The sequence below is a fragment of the Abrus precatorius genome, unplaced genomic scaffold (genome assembly GCF_003935025.1).
Source record: "Abrus precatorius isolate BTA unplaced genomic scaffold, Abrus_2018 Scaffold5, whole genome shotgun sequence".
NCBI lineage: Eukaryota > Viridiplantae > Streptophyta > Magnoliopsida > Fabales > Fabaceae > Abrus > Abrus precatorius.
Genome location: NW_020874395.1, coordinates 16,248,363 through 16,271,281, shown reverse-complemented (window position 1 = coordinate 16,271,281; position 22,919 = coordinate 16,248,363). Strand labels below are relative to the sequence as shown.

Here is a 22,919-nt window from a genome sequence, read left to right as displayed (position 1 = left end):
AATAAATGGTTTTAGAAAAACTTTTGAAAGGTTTTTTAATTTTTATTTAAATAACTCTAAAGTTTATAATTTTTTTTTCAAAAAGTTATTTTCAAGTACTTGGAGGTTTAATTTTTTTATGTCAAATCAAACATTATTTAAATATTTTAACTTAAAAAAATAACTAATGTGTAAACAGTTAGAATACAAAATTTTTAATTTAAGGGTCTTATTTGACTTAAAATAAATAAATTCTAAAGAAATCAGGCCAAACGATATCGAGTTCTCTACCGTAGGATATCATTAGCTGTCTACCTGAGGAATATTCATGGTAATTTAGAGCAACTTTTTTGAAAATAATAATAATTTATTACTTGCATATTTTTAACATTTCTGCATATATAATTGGTTTTTCACGCTGTAAATAGAATAAACTACTTAGCCTTTAAATGGATTATTTATTCAAGTGGTTCCATAAGATTAACAAAGTTGCACAAATAAATAATTTCATTTCTTTTACAAGATCAAGCTCAAGTAGTTTGTGGGGACAGAATGACAGTGCTAACAATTAAATAGACCATTCATCGTGAAATTATAAAACAAATAATAACTAATTTTGAATATTTCTCTGTATTAACATGCTATTAGTAATTGCATTTTGACACGAGCTGAAAATAAGCGAACAAATTAGCAAGCCGAAGAATCACACCTGTACAAAGTATACTATCGGGCATTATTGATGAAAAAGCACCATATTTCCTAAGGTTAATCGGCAAGGGTATAATACATCCCACCTACCTAAAACATGTCCTCAGAAACCAGCCGTAGAATCAAAACACAAAAAATGACCCAATAAAAACTTATGAGATGGGAAGGCGTAGCATATCAGAGGAGTTACTTATCAACTGTTAGACCTTCTTGGGCAAGTTGTAATTCTTCTTAAGAAACTTGGCAGCCGCTTCATCATTCCTATAACACAAAACTCTCAGAAGTGTGTTTGGTTCTCTTGGGCTCCATTGATCAGCTGTAGGAGGTAATGGAAGCCGGGATTTGGCTGTAGAACCATACATGTCCACAGTAAGTTGATTGAATTGCTGAATTATGTGATCAGTATCCGCATGAAACAAAGGAAGTACACTTCTGACAGTGGCAGAATGCTTTTCTATCAATTCAGGTGGCAACCCATCTCCATTGGACCAGAATAAGTCGGTCAGAAACTTGAAATCTTCCTCTACAATAACAGAATCTTGCCGAGAGAATGCACGAGACGGACCTCCAGCTAACAAGACCAACAAGAACCCTTCAAAAGAAGCTTGCATTACTTCAACAATCACACGTGTTCTAACTTTATCGTGCACTGTTGATGATATAACCTCCAAGTATTGCTCAAGCTCCTGAATGAAAGACTCAATCCTGGTGGATGAAACTTCTCCAACATAGAGGCCATCCGAAAGAACATGACATAGATTGTGGAAAATGATTTTGTATGCTATACACTCGCAGAGTTGATGGATACCTTCCACAGCAGCAGATGCAGAAAGCTTGAACTTCAAGCTTGCCCCATTTGCTATATCATCCTCGTAGGCAGATTTAGAACTGCTGAGATTGGCAACTATCCTCTTTTCCAAAACCCCTACCTCCATTCGAATTCGTTGCATAGTATTGACGCGAACACACATCTGGGGTATATCAATCGAGTTATCACCATTTGTGGTTCCCACATGGGCTTTCCTCCTCTGAATCATTTGTGACTTTTCTTTTTTCCGAAATACACCATTAAACTTTGATTTTGTTGAACACCTAGTCAACACAGGCATAGCTGGGATGAAAGTATTACTGTTCCCTGCGAATCATAAAAAAGAGAAAACCCGGTCACATAGAGATTGACAAATTCAGTTTGGTAAGAGAAAAATGCTATGCAGTAAACATATACCACAGCCAGATTTGGCCTTCAAGATGTATTGTTGGAGAGATTTGTCAAGACCATACATCAACTCAGGTAACAAAACTACATGCATGGGTATAGGCAATAGAAAGAAAGCCTCCAGAGTGTCATCTATGATCCGTAGAACTTCCACGGCAGAAGGAGCAAAGCCCTCTTTATTTGCCTGTGGATTCCATACCTATATTGAGAGGATGGTGAAGTTAGAATTATATTAAATCTTTTAAATTAGCAAACAACCATGATCGTTTGTAGTAATAACAATGGTAGTATCTCAATATCTTATAAAAAAACCTTGTAAAAAATAAAAAATAAATATAAAATATTTGTTTAATAAAAAAATACTATGTCAACTTGATTAGATTATAAATTTATGGGCATCGAGATTTGGCATACCTCTTGATTCAAATTTCTGTCAACCCATTCTCTCAGTCTATCCACTCTGATCTCTATCCATGACTTAACCAGACTAGCAATTACAGCTTCAGCCTCATAAGGTTGCATCTCCCTTATAATGGATTTTCCACCATCTTCACTGTCAACAGAATCTTCCACTGCTATCTGCACCAGATCTTTCTCCAATCTGTCGGCAGCCATCAGAACTTCTATAGCATCGGGTGTCAACTCATTAATACTCTTAACATACTTCTTCAACTCATTTCCATAACAAACATGAAGGGTAGCAACGGCAACACCTGCGGCATGAGGATGCCATCTCTTCAGTTTGGGACTAAATATTGCTTTCTCGTTAAAAGCCAGTTCGGTTATATCTCGAGCAAGGACAGAAAGAATGGGAAAGGCTTTATTCTGTTTTCTAGATGGATGCTTGCTTGGGTCCAGTTTCTCCAATTTCTGCCTTAAAGGAGATTAAAAAGAGTTAAGACAAGCTGACAGCACCAAAATTAGGTAATTAGCTTCATAAAATGAAGTATTCAAATGAGAAAACCCAATATGAGAATGTTGACGCATAAAGCAAAGCAGGACCAGAAAGAAGTTTTAGCTTTATATATTATCCTTGCGCATTAAAGAAGTGGTTGACATGAGTTTTATGCTCCAGTAATGCATGAAAGAGTTAATAGCAAATATCTAAACATAAAGGAAAACTCAAGTACCATAGTAGTATACCACATACAAATATGTCATAATTTATCATGTGTGCGCCATCTGAAAGAGAGTATTCATATTTAGGAAGCTTGAATGGTAGAACTTGCCTGAGTGAAAACAGCACGCAATGATGATCTAATATAATTATCAACGCTAGAGTAAGCTGCGTCAGCTTCTTTCTTCTTCCAATTATACTCATGAGAGATATCTTCATCTAATATCTTTGCTGATAATGCAGCAACAGAAACAATGCTTTCCAATGATTCAATATTACCACTATGGAAAGTATCATGATACGCAAGGAGCCTTTTCTCTGCCCAGCTTAGTACCGAACTCAAAGTGGAGCTCAAAATTCTTGAGTATAAAGGATCTTTTGTGGCCTCATTATCTTTCTCAACTTCGGCTAGGAGATTACTTGATGCAAACAGTAGATCATAGTCCACTTGGCCAGTGACCACATAACGATGAAATAAGACCCATGAGAAACAAATATTATGCAACATATCATTAATTCCAAGCATAACCCAGGTCTTCTTAATGAGCTCTAAGACCTCATCGACCTCTTCAATCACAGAAGATTCAGCATTAATATCAAAACAAGCTTCTAAAAGAGTTTGGTAGATCCAGAGGTTCAGTGGATACCCATCAGCCCAGTGGCATGTCTCAGAAACAGACCCATCAGATGATCTATATGCAAGAGACATAACAACACTCCGGAAGGTTTGCATTGATTCACTGTTCTTTCCAATATCCATGGGTTTTTCAAGGGCTCCACGAATTATGCGCCGGAGGCGCTGTGCAGAAGTGTCTGTCTTATCTATCGGAAGGTGAGGATAGAAGAGAAGCCCTGCCTCAAGAACCTTCAAATTTCTCCTCAACCAAGCCTCATACTCTGGTTGACTGGGAAAATCTGAGCTCCTGAACAGTTGTATCAGCTCCAGTGGAAGAACCACCGACTCCATGCGTCTTCCAAGCTATTTCATGAACGCTATCATTAGTGATTAAACAGATTTAAGGAACAATAATGCATGCGTTGAAATGTCAAGTTGGTTAACAACGTTTCAATCATAACTACTTAGAAAGTGAAATTCAACCTTTTCTGGCAGGAAATACATCCCACTTACAACAAACAAGTAATAAACAAAAGTGAAATACAGATGCTCAATTCTAAACAATAATACTATATACAACCAACGATAGATGATGTTCATTGCTTCTTGTCTCTGTCTTTATATAGTTTTAAATTGTAGTTGGGGTTGCATTAGTAATTGCATTATGGTTTGATCACTACAACTGTAGGTGTTGCAGCCACTGCAACATGGACTGCAGCCGCAAAATTTTTCAACTTCACAATTATTAAATTCTTTTTTTGAAACAAAAAAACTGCAGCTGAGTGGATATCAACCTAATATTATGCCACCACAATATTGCCATCACCAATTTGAAACCATGATCACATTCATTAAGTATCAGATGTATCAATTAAGTAGACATAGGGCCAAAAATAGTCCAGCCCAATCACATATGGATTGAATTGGGCCCATTCAATAACTATGGACTGAAACCATGCTGGCCCAATAATGTTTATATTGAATAATTTCAATATTACAGCATAGTAAGTTACATTAATGTCCCTTGATATTGCATAAATTACACTCCATCCCATTCAGCTCTTCTGTGTAACCGAATCCATTAACATTGGATGGAATATTCTTCCTAACCCAACAACAAACCGTTGTTAGCTTGCAGCTTGTGCAATACCAGATGATTAAAAGAAATAATACATCACCATTTGTTCCTCATGACTGGTGTCAATTCACACATAATCTCTTTGATCATCATTACTGATTTCCTAGTATAATCCTCCGCATTGGGAGCAAGTGTGATTAGGTGCAAGACCTTGCAAGCAATATCAGTGCATCTTGTCCATTCTCACAACATATATCGAAAGATGCTACATTGAATGGTATTCACTACTTACCAATAAGCACTTTGCAATGTCATTGAACAAGTTACTTAGCAATGCTACATGGAATGGTATTCACTATATAACAGGCAATCAACGAAAGTTTTAATCATCAAGTTTAGCACAAGTTACGAAGCTACCAAAAAGCACACAATGATTAGTTATAGGGGTAAAGTAGAACAATCCATCCCATTCTAACACACTCCTTTAGTCAAAAGAAGTCAAATGAAGTAAAATGTCATTCACTCATCTGTAAAACCTTGAAGGGGAAAAGTAAGGCACAAAATTTACCAAAAATCAATTGGTGAGTCCCAAACATAAAAATTGAAAACAAATAACCCCCCCCCCCCCCCAAACACGCACGCACACCCTTTTCTAATTTCTTACATTAAAAACAAAAACCAAATATTTAATTTTTAATAACTCTTTAAATTTTGTAATTAATTAATAAAAGTGCAAAAATGTAAAACCTGGCCAGCAGCAATTCTGAGAAGTGCTCTTCTAATTCTGGTATCACTCTGCTCAGATATCTTCATCTGCACTCTCACCAACTCCCCCGTCGTCGTTGCGCGCTTGCTCCCCTTAGACGACGTCGTTTTGAGACCCAAAGCCTTCTTCACCTTGCTCGCCGCCGTCGAAGTCAGCGACCTGTGCAACGACGGCGCCGGCGCCGGAGTCCGATCCCGATCCCCCCTCTCCGACTGCGATATGAACGTCAACGGCTTCGGCCCCGAACTCCGGCAAGCCCCGACGAGGATCTCATAGGCCGTTTCTCGGAGCTCCGATTCGGAAAAATTCGCAGCCGGGTCGCCGAACGGAGAGGGAAGTTCCTCAATTGGGTGCACCGGCATGGCGTTTTGCAGTTGCTGGTGCCTCTTTGAGCCACCGTGTGCTCTTATTGACATTCCTCAATCGAAGGAAGATTACCCAGATAAGAAATTGGAATTATTTTGATGTGGGGTGGGTCAAGTTTGAACCTTTTTTGTGTTTGTGAAGTGGGAATTCGGTTTCTCTGCTTGGGTGTCAGAGAAAGTGTTGTTGGCCTTTTGCGTTTGTTATTCTTTCTTGACTTTCAAGTTTCAAGATAGCTGCGTTGTGGGGTAGAGTCAGAAATTTTTATTAAAGAGAAAAAAGAAAAATTTGCAAAAGAAAGATCAAAGAGGGTTTTAGTTTGAAGTTGGAGAAGGAGTTGGCGGTGGTTGTAATGTGTGTGGAAGGGTAGGGACAAAGGAAAAGAATCAGATAAAGAAAAAAGGTGTTTTCAATTTTCTATGCTAACATATTAGCATTTTAAAAAAAATTAATATTGCAACTTTTCGGTTGAGGAATTTTTATTATAATTTTATTTATTGGTTTATGTGCTGGACATGATTAGATAAGCGGAGGTGACATGTTTCTCTTATTGTTCTGTTTTGGTTGTATATTAGTGAATCTTTGTATACTAGGTTTCTGACATTGACATGGGGTTGGTTCTCTTTTTTTAATCTGGTTTTGCTCGTCTTTTATCAGATATGTCAATTTAACTTAATGTTTTCTTTTGTGTTTTCGTTGAAATATTTTTCTTTTAGTTAAAAAAAATGTAAGAGAGAAAAATAGGCAGGTAATGGGTAATTAAGATTGATCCTTTGGATTCATTTAATTATGGTTAAAGCCCAATGTCTTTATAGATTGACTGCATTAATTTATACACTCATTTTTATTTTAATCATATTATAGATTTATAATCATCTCAGTGTTCTATATTTTCTTCCCAATCATGCAGAACATGTTTAATGTTGAGTCAATTCATGTACAAGATCTTATCATCATCACTGCCTAAAATTAGATATCCAAAACCCATAATCCCAAATGACTCAATTGTAAGAGCAAACTTCTAGCATCTGAGCTAAATCATGGGGTACCAACATGTTTGGTTACTGAATGAGAGAAGCTTGTCCTCATTTTTATGGATAATGTTTTAGATTTAATAAACATGGTGTAAATTTTATTTGATAAAAAAAGTACATATAAAAGAATAATGTGTTAAGAAGACATTACTAGAGTATAAAAAAAATACATTATTAACATTTTTAATAAAATAAAAAGTGGGAAAAGTTCACTTGACTTCATATCACATATGTATATTTTCTAAACAAAATCAACGTCAAACTTTAATATGCACACACATATAGGAACTCCTGATAGTTGCGTTGGTTATGTCAATAAAGGTCCTTTGCACCTATTCGCAAAACATTAATTAAGTTCTTTTTATTTAATCTATTTTTTTTTATTAATGTCCAAATTTACCTTGAAACCAATCACCATCTACAAGCTGGATATTGATTAATTAATTTTCGCAATGTAAGTTTTAGCTTTGTAAATAACTTATTTATTGATTTCGTTGAGTTTCAAGTTAATGTATGCTCAAGAATGTGTATTTGAGAATGTTCATTGTTGTTTTTTATAAGATCCTTTTTTGTTTTATCCCTGTTCTTAGATAGTGATGCAATTCTTAGTGTGAGATGTGTAACCATAAAAGAATCACGATGTCTTGTGTATCTTTAATAATGTTGGTGGTCAATAATATTATGCTTGTGTGAAATGAATCATATAGTCATTAACTAAATTTTAGAAATACGTAATATAAAATATAGCTTTTTTATAATTTAAATATAATAAGTATATTTGAAACAAAAATAGTAAATAGTATTTAAGCAATAAAGTGAATAAAAAATTGTAGCTAAATAATATCATTTAAAAAATCTATAAACTGAACAATTAATACATATCATTTAGTGGTTTTAAAATGCAGTCAACCTAATAAAAGGAATTAGTTTGTTGAATGCTTAAGTACATAGTCAATTTAACAATGATATTTATATATTTTGTAGCTTTTTTATTTCTATTTTACTTCACTTTTTAATTACATCGTATCAATTATCATATTTATTTATTATTCACTCCATCCTTTTATCTTTCCACATAAAAAATAGAGTGTAAAACAAAAATTATCTTAATCAACAACATTAAATAATTTTTTAATTTAAATCTATAAGAAAAAATATTTTTTAAATATTTATACATTCAGAATTTGTAAAGTTAAAAGATGTACCATTAATGTGTGTTTGTATATAATGCAATACGACTAAATTTGTTAAAAAAGCAATGCCACTAACATTTTTGACACATTATTTGTAATATATATTCTTTGTTACCGAATAAATTTTAGGTATTTTGCAATAAAAATTTTAGGTCTATTATCCTTTCAACAAGGCTATATAAAATTTACAATAGTTAATAGTCAATTATCTCTAATCGTTTATAATCACGTTTTAATTTTCTTCAAATTTAAGATAATACTAATTATTTTATTATTATATCATTGGGTATACTTAATTCTTAATTAGTTTGCACACTTAACAAAATGTATTTAATTTTTTCAAAATCTTTGTCTACCCTCAAAGATTCATTCTTCTTATCATCTTTTTTCTTTATCAACTTTATCTTTAACTTTCTTACCATCTTCTAAACCTATTTTTTCATAAAGAGGGTTAATAATACATTCTCCAGCATACTTTATTAATTAAAATTTATTAAATTTACTCCCTCTGGTGATCTTCATGCATCTGCTAGTCGTCGTGATCTTTTGCCAATGCTATCAAATAATCTGAGATTGATGTGGCCAAGAAAACTACCAATTTTTTGCAGAACTTCATCCTTTTGTCGATAATTTTATTTCTCAATATATTAAATCTTCATGGTATAGCCCAAGTTGTTCTTAACAATGATGAGTTGTATATTTTTTTCAACAGGCTCAGGGCCTTTTTTTCTTTGAACAAAAGTGGCAACTCTTTAGCCTTTCTATTGGGCCAACATCATTTGGGCCTGAAGTTGCAATTGTGTTCTTGAAACGCTATTGGGCCAACATCTTTTTGTAGATAGATGACAACGGTGCACTTCTATACAACATAAGGAAAAAGCTTATGAGAAGTTCGTGCATATCATATAGAAACGTGATAAATGGGTAAATTTCTATTTCTAATGGGTGAATTTTAATTTCGTTACATTTTTTATGTGTTATTTTAGCACAAAAGAACAACATAAAAGTGTTTTTATGCCATTTCAGACCAAAATTTGAATATACTGCCTAAAACACAAACAAATAATGGATCTAGTACATTTTTGCGAGCTGTTTATTTCTGAGAAATTTTTTTTTGTCAAAAACATATGAAAAAGATGAATATGATTAATTTATTTTTAAAACATATATTTAAAGAGTGTAAATTTTATATGTGACCATCATTTTAGAGTATATAACCCCATCTAAAACGAGTGTTTATGCATGGAAATTAAAGAATTATTTCTAATTCAATAATTATACTTAAAAATGGTTTTGTGATTCTCAGTCCAACTTCTTCCTTACAGAATCCTTTGTTCGTAGCTAAATATTTAAAACCTGTAATTTGTTGCGTAAAATTATCCGTTTTTCCACCTTAATACGTGTTCTTATATAGAAAATATATATATCTAATTTTGATTTGGAAGAGTACCAAATGCTTTGTCTTTTGACTTTCTTGAGAATTTTGCATGATCGAGTGTTAAATTGACGATTTAATAATCAAACAAGTGTGAAATTAATTATGTCTTTCTCTCATAAAAAAAAGTGATGCATAAATCATAATGTATTCTTTAAAAGGCGAATATAAAACGATAAAATAAGAGAAGCACTACTTAGTGGTCATGCAAGCACAACGTGGTCTTTCTCCGAATATTTGTCCAAGTTCAATTAAACAAAGAAAAACACAAGAATTCGAGCACGTGGAATACCAAAATGTTTGTGATAAAAGGGAAATTTGACCCTTTACTCTTGCTCTACCGACACCATTCCATTATTTGCTGCCACATGTTCATAAATCTTACTAATAGATTTGCAAATGAGTATGTTAAGATATCAAAAACAATACTTCAAACAAACACATCTAACTTATGTAGCAAAAATTTACAAAGACCGATGATGGTGTCTCAAATTCAATTGGCTAAAACGTGTCAAGAATTTTACAATAGTGACAACTCTTGTAATAACATGATGATAATATATATATATATATATATATATATATATATTACATGATATGATATTTCAATTATGATAAAGTGGGTACAATCCTATTCCTAAAGCAAAGATATACGTACAAAGGCTCCCATTGCTTTCAACCCAACAAACTTGACACTGAGATGCCACCAGTAGCTGTACATGTTGCTCTTTTCCTCAATAATTTGTAAGGTTAATTAGTATCTGATTATATAGTCAAATTCTTAATTTCTATACCAATTTTTTTTTCTTAAATAAAATTTGTGTACATTTAAGAACCAAGTTAGTGAAAAGAGTTTGATTTCAAATTGCACTTCTCCTTCCTTCCTTCCTTCCTTCCTTCATTCATTCCTCTCTCCCTTTTCCCTTGAAATATTGATACAACATCATGAGGTTTATTAAACTCTATGATGGGACCACACTAGAGTATCATTATAAAAATAAGTGTATATGTAACTATTTTTCTATATTTGTCATTTCTTAAAAGTAATATAAATTTCTTTCTTTTAAAGAAAAAGAAATAATTGTTAGGTTTTGACTTAAAAATAATTTTCTCGATCATATGTAACACTAAAATTGTTCAATAGGAGAAAATTAGATGAATAATTTTTAAATCATAGTAATAACTATCGGATATTACTATGATTTAAAAATTATAAGCATCATTCATTTTCACTCGTGCACTTCTAAATCGCTTTTTATTTGTAAGAATTGTCCTTCGTTCTTTCTTTTTTCATTTTTGGATGTATATGTGTGACAGGTTGGCCTTTATTCACTGATTTAATCCCGGGCTATGTTAGGTCTAATTTTTCTTGCCAAAATGTTATGATAAAAGAAAGAAAAGAAAGTGATGGGGTTTGAGCACTTGATGTAGTGTGACCCTGATTAATAATGTTGTGCTTGGGCTAAGAAAATGACCATCAATAACGTTTCTGGTTGATGCAATTCAAATAGTTAAAAGTGGCCTCCAACCATCATTGTCATCTTAAAATGGAAAAACTTTACACTACGACTATGGCCAAATCAAGAATAAAATAATGCAAGTGCAAAACTAGGCGACAAAGCATATATAAAAGATGCCACAACCCAAATAACAAAGTGAAAATGAATATGAGGAATCACAAGCATTAAGCAACCACTTATTCCAATACCCAAAATAGTGTAATTTTCAGAAAGAGGACTAATCTTCATGGGGTGAAAAACTAGCTTTTCAAAGCATATTTTGCTTCTTCTTCTTCTTTTCTTTTTTTCATAAAAGATTTTATTTTCGTGCATATTGTATTTTTTTTCCCCCTCTCTAGAAGGATAGAAATTGCATAATAGGAGAAACATGATATCGACTTTAGAAAACAATATGGTTCCTTGGTGACAGCCACTTCCCAATTCCCACACAGGCATCATCATTTTTTGTCAATCTTTAGAAGATTATTTTGGTCTAATTTTCTTTTCATACATTTTGTTCTCATTCATTCAATCATTTTACATGTTGTATGTGGTCACGTAAGAGCCATGTATTAATAACTCAAGCAAAGTTTAGATATTATGCAAATGCCATATGTATTGTGCGAGCTAAATCTCGTGCAAAGTGTAGGTTATTCCAATGATGTGGCACTATATTTCTTTTTTTGTGATTGAATTTCTCAAGTTTTGGGATAGAATAAGGGAAACACAAGTAAAAAGCACTTTTAATGAGTAATTGTATGCCAATTTTATAAGATTTAGGTTCGTCTGAATTATCTCGTGTAATAAATAATTCCATCATACATGAATTAATTTTTAATACAATATCTTAATTTCACTAGTCCACTTAAAATAGGATAATTTATCTTATAAGGTAACTAAGACAAATTTATTTGTTTGTTTAGTTTACTTAATATTAATTAGATCTTTCAAATATCTTACAAAACTATCCATATCTAGTATGCCTCACCTTTTACATATCTATACAATTTACATTTCCTTTACATTCTTTGTTCTTAATCTTTTTTTAAGTTTAATTTTCCCAACCATTTACTACCAAGTTGACTTACAGAATAAAGTTTGAGGTTTTTAGACTAAAGCTATTAGGAAATTGTGCCAATGTGTTCGACAATTTATAGGTAAAGTTTATTTTACTTCAAATTTATGATTTTTTTGTCCAACAACAAAAGTAATACTTGTTTCCTTCATCATTTAAAATAAATAAATAAAAAAGTATAAGCAAAAACATTCTCATAATTTAGTGTAATTTTTATCATCAAAGAAACATTATTTTTATACAAAAATAGTTAAACTTAAATCACCACTTATGAACCTACTTAAAAAAAAAAACTCAACCAAAATTATTGGCTAAAAGTTTTTTTTTTTTCCAAGATTGACTAAATAATTGAGATATATATGTTTTTGGTCTGAACTGTCAACAGCAAGTTACAGTCCATTAGGCCCAACAAAATCTACAAGTTTAGGCAATTAATGGGGTCCAATAAACCAATTATATTGTATGTATCTGAATCAGCCGCAAAAGCTGAAAAGAAAATTAAGAAAAGAATGAGAAGAGAAGTGTGAAGAAGAACAGTGTCCGTAGCATCCGTAAAAGGGTAGTGAGACAGTGATACCATACCATACCATACGCTGTAAAGTAGAAGAAAGAAGAAAGAAGAAAGAGCGTTGAACGTTGACCATTCCCAACCAGAAATTCTAACTTGAATCTTAGCTAAGATTTTCTTTCTGCCTCATGTTCTTATGCCCTTTTAATTTTTATTTCTTTTATTATTATTATTTTACATGAATTAATTATTATTCATATTTTGATAATTTTAATTTTTTTATTCTCTTAAAATTTCACAAAATTTAAAAATACGGACATATATAGGATCGATAAATATATTTTTGATAAATCAGCTATTACTTTGTAATCCATACACAATAATGCACAAGAACTTATCTCTTAAATTGTGTTATTTCAACAATAAAATTTATCTTTTAAATTGTAAATTAGTCTTGATATATTAATTACCAGCTATTTACATACTAATACTAATAAATTTTCATGCATATAACTTAATTATCATACACGTTTTTCATTATATGAAAGTGTGGGTAGTAAGGGGCGGTGGTGATGGGTTGCAACTTTTTCAGTAAATGAGAGTGAGAGCACATGCTGTGACGCTTACACTGCCGACAGCCACTGCTGATTGGTCACTGTCACCATTGCCAAAACGCTCCCTCACCCCATCAACACTCCGTCACAAACACCTTTTTTTATAAAATATTTTTTTAATAAAAAAGTATGTATATTTATTACTTTAAAAATATAAAATATATTTAATATTTTTTAGATATAAATTTTTTATTGAAATCAATTATGCTTAAGCTGAATGATTATTATTAGTGACAATTTTTTTAAAAAAAATATTTAGCATAACTATATTCATTTTAAGTCAAATAAAATTTCTTAAAATTATAAGTTAAGTTGAAATAAATATTTACAATTATATTTAATATTTTTTTAAAGTAATTAGGAGAATTTACTAAAAATATCATCGTTATGTCTATTTGGACCTGCACGGTTCCACCGGCGACGGCGTGGCCTTTCTCTGATGAGGTTAAAAGCCCAATGTGAATGACACGTGTTGTCTCTCACTTTCCTTGCATTGCTTTGCATGTGCATGTCTCTCTCTTTTCTTCATCAAGTTATTCAAATAGCGAGACAAGTTTGGAGTCAAATGTTTCGTTTAAAAGCAATCATGTAAAGAGTAATCATAAATGGCTTTGATTTTGTTTTAATTTGTTGCTTTTAGCACTGTCGCTTTTGTCAAAGAAAAGATAGAGTGCCGGTGTCGGCCGGCAGACATGGTGGCGGTGTGCTGTGGTTATTGTTTCGATTGCTTAGGTATTTTCCAAACCATTTTTTTAATTTGTGTACAGTAAATTTTATTAATTATTTTGTATAATGGTGTTCAGATTTTTAAAAAATTAATTATTCAAATATAAAATTTTTTAAAAGTGAGTCATAATTTGATACTTACTTAGTATTTAGTTTAGAGACAGAGATAGTAGGACAAAAATACGCATATCATGTTGACTAATATTTTGTTGGAAAGACAGAAATATAAAAGACATACAAAACACAATTTCAAAAGATATTAGTGTATCTTCTAAAAAAAGAGATATTAGTGTCTCAATTCTAGAGACACATAAAATAAATTTTTAAGGATAAAAATATCTCTTATAATTTTTAAAAATTACATAAATTATTTTTATAATTTTTATATTTAAACACGTTACAAAATACAATATATTACATTAATTCTTACTTCTAAATATAGTACACGGATTGTGTTCTCATTATCTCAGTGTCTCAGTCTGCATTGTAGAGGGTATCCAAACGCTTCGTGTAAGTCTTGGATTCATAGAACAAAACATTTTGTCACGTACAGTTTGAAGTTCGTAAACATATATCAATATTTTGGGCAATTACGATAGTGTTTGAGCCAGTTCTGAAATGTGTCACTGGAAAGATGTAAAAAAATTAAGAGAAGTGATAAATACATAGATGATTTAATATATAAAATAAAAAGAAAAGTAATAAAAAATGAATATTAATATAATTTAAGTATTTGTAAACTTTAATTATTGAAAAAAAATTGAAGTAGTTAAAAAGTTAGATAATTAAGATTTATAATTATATCTTTTGAACAGTAGTTAAAGAATTAAAATCATTAAAAAGGTTTATTAGTTATATTTTCTAACAAAAATAATTTTTTTAAATTTATTTTAAATCAGTATATTAAGAGCACTGATTAATATTTATCTCGTAAAAATTGGAAACAAATAAAAACGTTTGATCATAAATTTGCAGTAGTATCATTACTTGATTTTTATTGACAATTATAACCCTATCTTTTATTTCATTCTTTATTCTCATAACTGTATCATCTTGCCACGCAGCAAAACCTGCATATTCTATAGTCATAGCCAAAGAGGGTGCATCGTATGCATGCCACCTTATGCTATCGTGACAAAATCTAAACGAACAAGAAGCAAGTTGATAAAATAGCTCGCAAGAAAGAAGATTAATTACTCTAATCATTTGCATGAACACAGGGTTTATAGTGGGATGACATATGATGTTTCCTTTTTTGAAAAAAATGAAGCAAGTAAGAAATTCAAAGGGAGGTGAATCAAAGGTAAAACACATTCTCGAAACATCTCAAAGTAAAAGGGATAAAGGAAAGAGGTGAATAATATTTAGGTACCATATGTTATAAAGTTTATAAAATGAGTAGGGTCCTATAATATATATGTGAATAAGGTACATATCATTAAACTTAGACAAGTTATAAGTAGGGTGAATTACTAGTAATTATATTTGATTTTTTTCAATATTATATGCATCAATTCAAATAGCAACATAAAATCAATCATAAGTATATTGAATTAATATTATTTTATAATACAAACTCTTATTTAAATCAATTTTAATCTTTAGATTATTGACTTTAAATCTCATCAATGCAGAATAAGACCCACTTTACTCTTGGCCCACTTTCATAAGGGACAAAACACAATGAAGCATCTAAATTCTGATGCCAATATAGATATGGACATGTAATCAAAACTGCTTGTTGTAAACCACAAAATATGGTACTGTAGTGCATCGTTTTTCATGAGATATGTATAATGTCTACCAATCTGTCATTACAAAAACTTTTCTCAGCAGTGTGTGTATATATATAGAACAAAAAATTGTTTAATTAGAAGAACTGTTCAAGTAAATCGAACCAATTATTATATGTGATATTTATTTAAAGGAGATTTATATAAGACAAGAAATGATGAATTGAATCCCAAACGATCGTACTCATTTCATCTCATGAAAAGAAAAGAAAAGAAAAGGAAAGAAAAATTATGTACAATCAAATCATATAGTTTTTAGTTGATATTATATAAAATTTGTAATGATAATATTAACTACTATATAATAATGATCACTTTATACTCTAAACATTCATCAGAAACTTGGATTCTAAAATTTATGAAGTTTCTAGCTTCAAATTTAAATGACTAAACCCCTTCCAATACCCCACCTTTTTCTTTCTTTCTTTCTCTATTTGACAAGAATGAGAGACGAGCATGTAGTAAAATAAAAATATATATCAAACTAGAATGTAAAAGATAATGAAGAAAGAGTTAGAAAATAATAAGAAAAAAATAATTACACCAAATTCTGAGAAAACAGAATATTGCAATTCGAAACCTTAAATAAGTTGATTTTCATTTAACATGCTTAAATATTATTCTTCAATTAAAATTCTACTTTATCATCTCAACAGCTGACTTTTATTTTACAAAATTATTAAAGTAAAATTTCAATTTTAATCAAACGATAATACTGTAAACATCTCATGTACTGCACCTAGATTTTCCTGAAAACATGCCGAAAAGTAACAAAAAGCAAATGAATAACTTTTACTTTGTGTTTTCAATCATTTGAGCATATTGGATTGTCAATAAGTTGCCATATTGAGATTGACTGGGATTATAAAAAGAATGGACCCACTTTCTTATTATATGGTGAAGGCAAGTTTGTGCATAGCTGCCAAAATCATTTTTACCCGTTTGAGTTGCAAGGTTAAAGATCTTAAAGTCAACTCAATTAATCTTGCTAATGCTTAATGCAAGACAGAGCACACATTGGAATTGAAAAACTCATCCAGAAGCTCTTCATAGAAGCATAATTAAGGATAGGAAAAAAGGTCTAAATCTTCTTATTACCTCGTGGAGCTAGCATGTAAAGTGAACTAAAATAATTAGTACTTTTTAAAAGCCAGAAAACAACAACGACTTTATTAGCTATCACTCTAATCTTCTAATTTGTTTTAGAGGCAAGAAAAGTTTAAATTTCAAACTGAAGAAAAAATGTGTTTTTATTTCTCAAATAATTAAAAAGAATCATTAACAGTGTTTTCTAAAGTTTTTGTTCACTGTTAACTTTATTACATAAGTTCTTATGTGATACAAATTTTTTAATTAAATGTTTATCTAGCTTATTTATCCAATGATATCCAAATATATATATCACTATTTGCAATGAGATATCAACACAAAAACATTGACTTCGTAAAATAATCTTAAAGATCTTATAAGACATTGTTGGTGACAAAATTCAGTGGTTCAAAAGCAAATCAATGAAGTCATTTGAAGCAAATATATATAGTCATTCTTTGAGGACAATAACGTGTTTAATGAACTCCTTGACATAGCTATCTTAAATCTATTTCATTTTCAATAATAAAGTTACCAAATAATTAATTTTTTTTTATTGTTTACCATGATAAAATTTCTTAGATTATGATACAAATTTTTCCAATAAACTTTGTCAATGCACATTTCATTTATTTTATCATACAGTTCAATATTAATAAACTTTTATTTCTCAACATATTCTTTAGATATTTACTTAGTAAACATTTTTGCACATTAATTTACCTACAGTTATCCAATATAGAATGAACAAATCTGTGCTAAACGCAGACATTCTTTCTAATAATATACAGAGAAACTATACTGAATAAGGAAACTTACAATTAAAACTAATATATTACTTTTGAAAAGCATACATGGAGGACAGAAAATAGAATATTCTAAAACATAAATTCCTTGCTGAGCTACAAACCAGAAACACACACACACAGATATCAGCATTATTTTCTCTCAGCAATAAGTGTATACTTTTTTTAAAAATAATTATTATTTATTTGTTCATTAAAAATTTTAAAATAATATTAAATATTAAACTTTTAAACAGTCATTTTATTAATGAGTTCATCTTACTAAATTATTAATTACTTCACAATTTTATTATTTTAAAAAATTAAAATAACACATAATTTTCTTAGTAACCAAATTATGCGTTTATTCATTGTTTATTTAGTATGTTTTCTTGCATTATACGTGGATAGTGCTGACTAATTGAATAAAGTTAGTTTAGAAAAGTTTATGAATATTTTATAAAAAATTTATAATTTAATTTAATATATTTATTAGTTTAACCTATCATATTAAATTATGTTAACTTATTTTAAATTATCTTAAAAAATTTTATAGTTCAATTTATAGTATAATTAATTATTTAAAAAATTATTAAATAAATTTTTAATTAAATTATGTATACAAGCATAATTGTAGAAAATAAGTATATCATAATTTGTGCCTAAGCTTTTTGCTTAAATGCATTTACTTAGATACGAAATATACATACTAATAATATAATTAATATTTTTTATAACATCGTTTTTAAATTTTTATTAAATTTTTATCTATTTTATGTTGCTTCTCTTTAATAACAGAACATTATATTATTACTTTATAATTAACATAGAAATATAATAAAAAAATATAATTAATATTACTTTAAATTTACAATTGAATAGATAAATAAAAATAGATTATTAACCTAAAATAGATAAGAAAAAACAAGATTAATAATTCAGACTTTTTGTGATTAAAGATTGAGTACTTACTAATTAACATTTAGCTCCAATGAATGACATTAAATTATATATTAGTTGTAGCTGGACTTTCACCTTGTTATTAGAAAATATATTTTGGTGCTTTCAATATGTGGCATATGCTGACTGTTGAAGGTGGAATCTATTGAGTAAAGTGTTCAAATTAATAAAAGCAAATAAAATTGAATAACTCAATTGGTCTCGACAATTACGCAGCAACCATGCTTTCAGTAGCTACTGGTTTGTACCCAACAACTTGCCTATATAAATTAAAGGCACTTCATTCATTAATTACTTTTGCATTATCTCACAAATTATTGTCCCTAGATGCTCAATAATATACTGTTATACGTTTATTTTTATTTTCCTATTCAGAAAAAATATTTTATTTATTTATCTATGATTTTTTAAATCATATTAATTATTCTTATTCTTATTGATATTTTTTTTTATTAAATACTTGTATTATTTTAAAAATGGAATTTAACTTAAAAGATTTGTCTATTTGGTAGATAACATTTATTTTCTGGAACGAGACTCTTAATATTCTCAACTCTAAAAATTGTGATTATCAAAATCCTAATTTTTACTTATTCATGTTGACTTTCATAATAATTTTTTTTTCTTTTTAGTTTCTTTATTCACTTATTTCATATATTGCACTTTAAATAACTTTTTTTAATTAAAGCTCAATTCTTAAAGAGAACACCAGCTATTATGAATAAACGCATAATAAGAATCTAATACAAAAAACTAGCTAATTAAATAAAAAAAGTCATGTAATTAAATCACATTAAGCATATTATTCTACTTAATTTAAAACATGTAATAAGATCCTAAAAGGGTTAATATTTCAGTTTTGGGAAATTATTGTTTCAATTCACCAAGATTCTCAATCCATTGAAATTGACTAGTTATGCTGGAAGTTGACGAGACAAGTGCTTTGAATGAGTCCACTTTTAAGAGCTGGAAGTCATAACTAAACATTTTGGACCACACTGAAACTGAGACGGACAAAGACTTATTTCATGTTAATACTGCCTTACAATCAAAAGAAGCAGCTGAAAAATTAAAGAAGGCCGTTGTGGAACGAAGATCTAAACAAAAGTCTTGCATTAATTTGATACTTCCATTTTTGTAGTTAGCAATTAATTTCCAACTAACACAGTGATCCATTTATTTAGGCAAATTAATAAATCACTCTCCCAGGTGTTAGTACGAAAATTTATCATGCTACATTTCATTTCACTCAGAAGAAGATAATAAACCTTCTATTATTACACATAATTAGAAACTAAACACTAAACAAAACGATCCCAATTAATTATACTTCATCTTCCTTTAGCTTAGGCTTCTCATCAAATTTATAGCTGGCTTATTATACATTTTATACATCCATTGTTTATACATAAAACAATATTTTATATCCAGAGAATCTTCAGATTCATACAATTATCATCTGACACTGAAATTAGAAGAAATTTCCATGAAAATCTAGAATTATCACTTATCATAGTTGTCTCATTGTCTTATTTGTCATATGAGGGCCCAAAATCTGATTCGCCCGTTGTGGTACAAGACTTGTCCTATGGAAATAAGATTGCATACCCATCTTAATAGACAACAATTTTTGAGAGACATGGTTCCTGGGCCTATAGGGACTCCAATTACCATCAAATCACCTCAACTACCTTTTGGGGTTCACTACATGATACGAACCATGTGTATGTGTGTGTATATTACTATATTATATATATAATTGCCACAAATAATTTCACACTGAAATATCTTATTTCCATGTCCTATTATTGTGTCTGTGACACATTTTTTTTCACTTGTCTAAGATTTCTAGAGATCAGATATGCTATATAGACGAATCGCGCCAAATATTTACCACTCCCACTAGCCAGTAGTCTAGTACTTATTTCAGCAAAGGCAATATTAATTGTAAGGTTGATGCTTAATTATTAATAAGAATCGAATACTACAAGAATAAAATCTAATGGGGAAAAATATTTTTTATGTTTTTCCTTATTCATTGGGATTTGGAGGCAGATGCTTAATTCATCAGATTCTATGTTGAGACACAAATTATTAGTTAACTTTTAGTTAAACATTAGTAAGGGTTACTAATTAATATCTTAATACTTTCAGCCAGTCTGTGATCTGTTGCACCAGATAATGATTTATGGTTTTGTTGGTAATTGAAGCAAACATCTGCCTTGGCACGTGACCATGGAATCCTAGTGGTTCATCAGCCTCCAGGAATCGTGTCTCGCCATATTCACAATGGTTTGGTCCTAAAGTTAAGTCTAAACATGATTTGGAATCAGTACTAAAATATGTTTAATTAGGTGCGTTATTGAATGCGCAATCACAAGGATAGTGGTCCATTTAAATTGATAGTATTTTTGTACTTTCTGTGGCAAACCCAGGTTAGAGAATTTCATGGTACTAATCACGTCATCAGAATCCATTGTCCATTACAGACAAATGTGAAACTAAAACATTTGAAAAAGAAGTGAGGCTTTATGTGGGATACACAGTGATCCCTTTCACATAAAAGTTTGTGCCCAAAACTAGCTAGGCCAACTGATAAGATGGTGCTTGTTTCATAGTAGTAGTAGGTTAACCATTGGATCAGGAGTAAAATGAAAACATTAGTAGTATTTGTGAAACCCTATGGCACAAAAATCGGACTGAGTCTTAACTATTGTAATTCCCAAATAATTCTTTCATCAGTCAACTTTTGGATCCAAGACAACCTTTACAACAACTAATATTTATCTTATTTAAATAAAATTGATTATATGAATCACATAATACTACCTGAACTCGGTTAAAAATTAAATAATAACATTATCATTGACTCAAATATTTTAATAAATTTTACGTTGATTATTTAAAATTTAACACAATCCTTTTTGTTTACTCGAATTTGAGATTGAGTTTGGATTTAGGGTTTCTAAGCTGAGTTCATCATAGTAAAATATATGTTTATATAAATCTAATTTAGGTCAAAATGCTCCCACGATGTAATTAATTACTGTTTGACCCACTGCAACGATGAAGTTTAGCGAAACATTTTAATATAATTTGGGCAACACAAAGGGTAACCATCACTCTTGTTTTCACACGGATGCACGTGTATGGCCCATAAAACGAAGCTTAATAGTGTTGTACGTAGTAATTTGATTGGATGGTTAGTTCTTCTTAGATACGCTAAGAAAGCAGCAAGGAGGATATAAGATAGTCACAAAATGCATATCCACCCAAAATCTTACTACTAAGTTTCTGGATAATTGGACCATTAAGTAATAATTTAATTGAAATCAGACTCTTTGTTAGTTTAATTAAGGTTTAATTTCCCATTGCCAGCCACGTAAACAAAACTAACTATCTCTTTTCTAGTTAGAAGACAAAGGAAGGTAAGCGAAACAATGGACCCTTTTCGTTTCACATCTTACAGCTATGTAATGGGGTCATCAAGTTTGACTTACATACTGATAGATATTTAGAAATGAGTTCCCTTGGTGGGGAAAGCAATCGCAAGTTCAACATGTATTAGAAACAGTTTTGTTATTTACATATTTTAAAATTGATATTACATATAATTGTTTTTATTATTTTATGTACATATACTTTAAAAATACTCATCGCAATAAAAGATGACATCAAAATATGTTTCATTTTAATGATATAAGATATATTTTCCTGCATAGAAATGGGTCAAGGCTAGTGCTCAATTATTGAAACAAAAGTCACAATTTGTAACTGAGTCCACCTACCCTTGAGTTTCCTCCCAATAATGTTGCCTTAGAGGAAAGGGAATGAACACTAATGGTACTGTTTAATAACTTTGCATATATGAGGTTCTTGATAAATTTGTCTAGTGCGCCCCTAAAAGATAATTGAAGTTACAAGGAAAAATCCAAAAATAAGTTTTCATCAATTCTATTGAAATTTTAGATTTAAACATGTCATATTAACACTCTTTATATTGGCACAAATATTCTACCAATGGACCTTCAAATAATAAATTATAATTCTATTTAATGCGGGGAGTGGTAGATGAAAATTGATCAAAGTTTTACCCGAAAAAGTAACAGATGCTATTCTCTCTTTTGCATTGAATGCATATAGTGGAATACTTTATCCACTTATTTAATTCAACGAAAGACATGTTATCTATGTTAAAATTAGGGACCTCACAAAAAGTTTCTTTCAGATGGTACTAAATAATTGACATATACACACAACATTTGGACATTCTTATTTTGCACTGAAGGTACCCCAGCTGATATTTTGAGTCTCTTAGTAGTGATCATCATCAAAGTGAGTTTTTTTTTTTTTTAATTCTTAACA

General features: G+C 30.3%; 1 protein-coding gene across 2 annotated transcripts; it reads right to left on the bottom strand.

Annotated features, from left to right (window-relative positions):
- Window positions 1–471: 471 nt before the first annotated feature.
- Window positions 472–6,235, bottom strand: LOC113867070 (protein unc-13 homolog). Of its 2 annotated transcripts, none has more exons than XM_027502032.1 (5): window positions 5,462–6,235; window positions 3,133–3,999; window positions 2,318–2,773; window positions 1,913–2,102; window positions 472–1,822 (listed from the first exon to the last, which is right to left on the bottom strand). In XM_027502032.1, the coding sequence occupies exons 1-5, from the start codon at window positions 5,894–5,896 to the stop codon at window positions 888–890; spliced, it is 2,883 nt and encodes a 960-aa protein (XP_027357833.1). In that variant the 5' UTR covers window positions 5,897–6,235; the 3' UTR covers window positions 472–887. The 2 variants fall into 2 exon arrangements, with proteins under 2 accessions (XP_027357833.1, XP_027357832.1); XM_027502031.1 differs by having other exon boundaries at window positions 606–1,822; window positions 2,318–2,746; window positions 3,115–3,999; window positions 5,462–6,135.
- Between the last annotated feature and the right edge of the window lie 16,684 nt (window positions 6,236–22,919).

What these genes read in the sequence shown, in the direction of transcription:
- LOC113867070 (XM_027502032.1), bottom strand. Translation starts at nt 5,896, where the DNA reads ATGTCAATAAGAGCACACGGTGGCTCAAAGAGGCACCAGCAACTGCAA. An exon ending in TGCGTGCTGTTTTCACTCAG is followed by an intron (nt 2,774 to 3,132) that starts GCAAGTTCTACC and finishes CCTTTAAGGCAG; the next exon opens with AAATTGGAGAAACTGGACCC. An exon ending in ACAGAAATTTGAATCAAGAG is followed by an intron (nt 2,103 to 2,317) that starts GTATGCCAAATC and finishes CTCTCAATATAG; the next exon opens with GTATGGAATCCACAGGCAAA.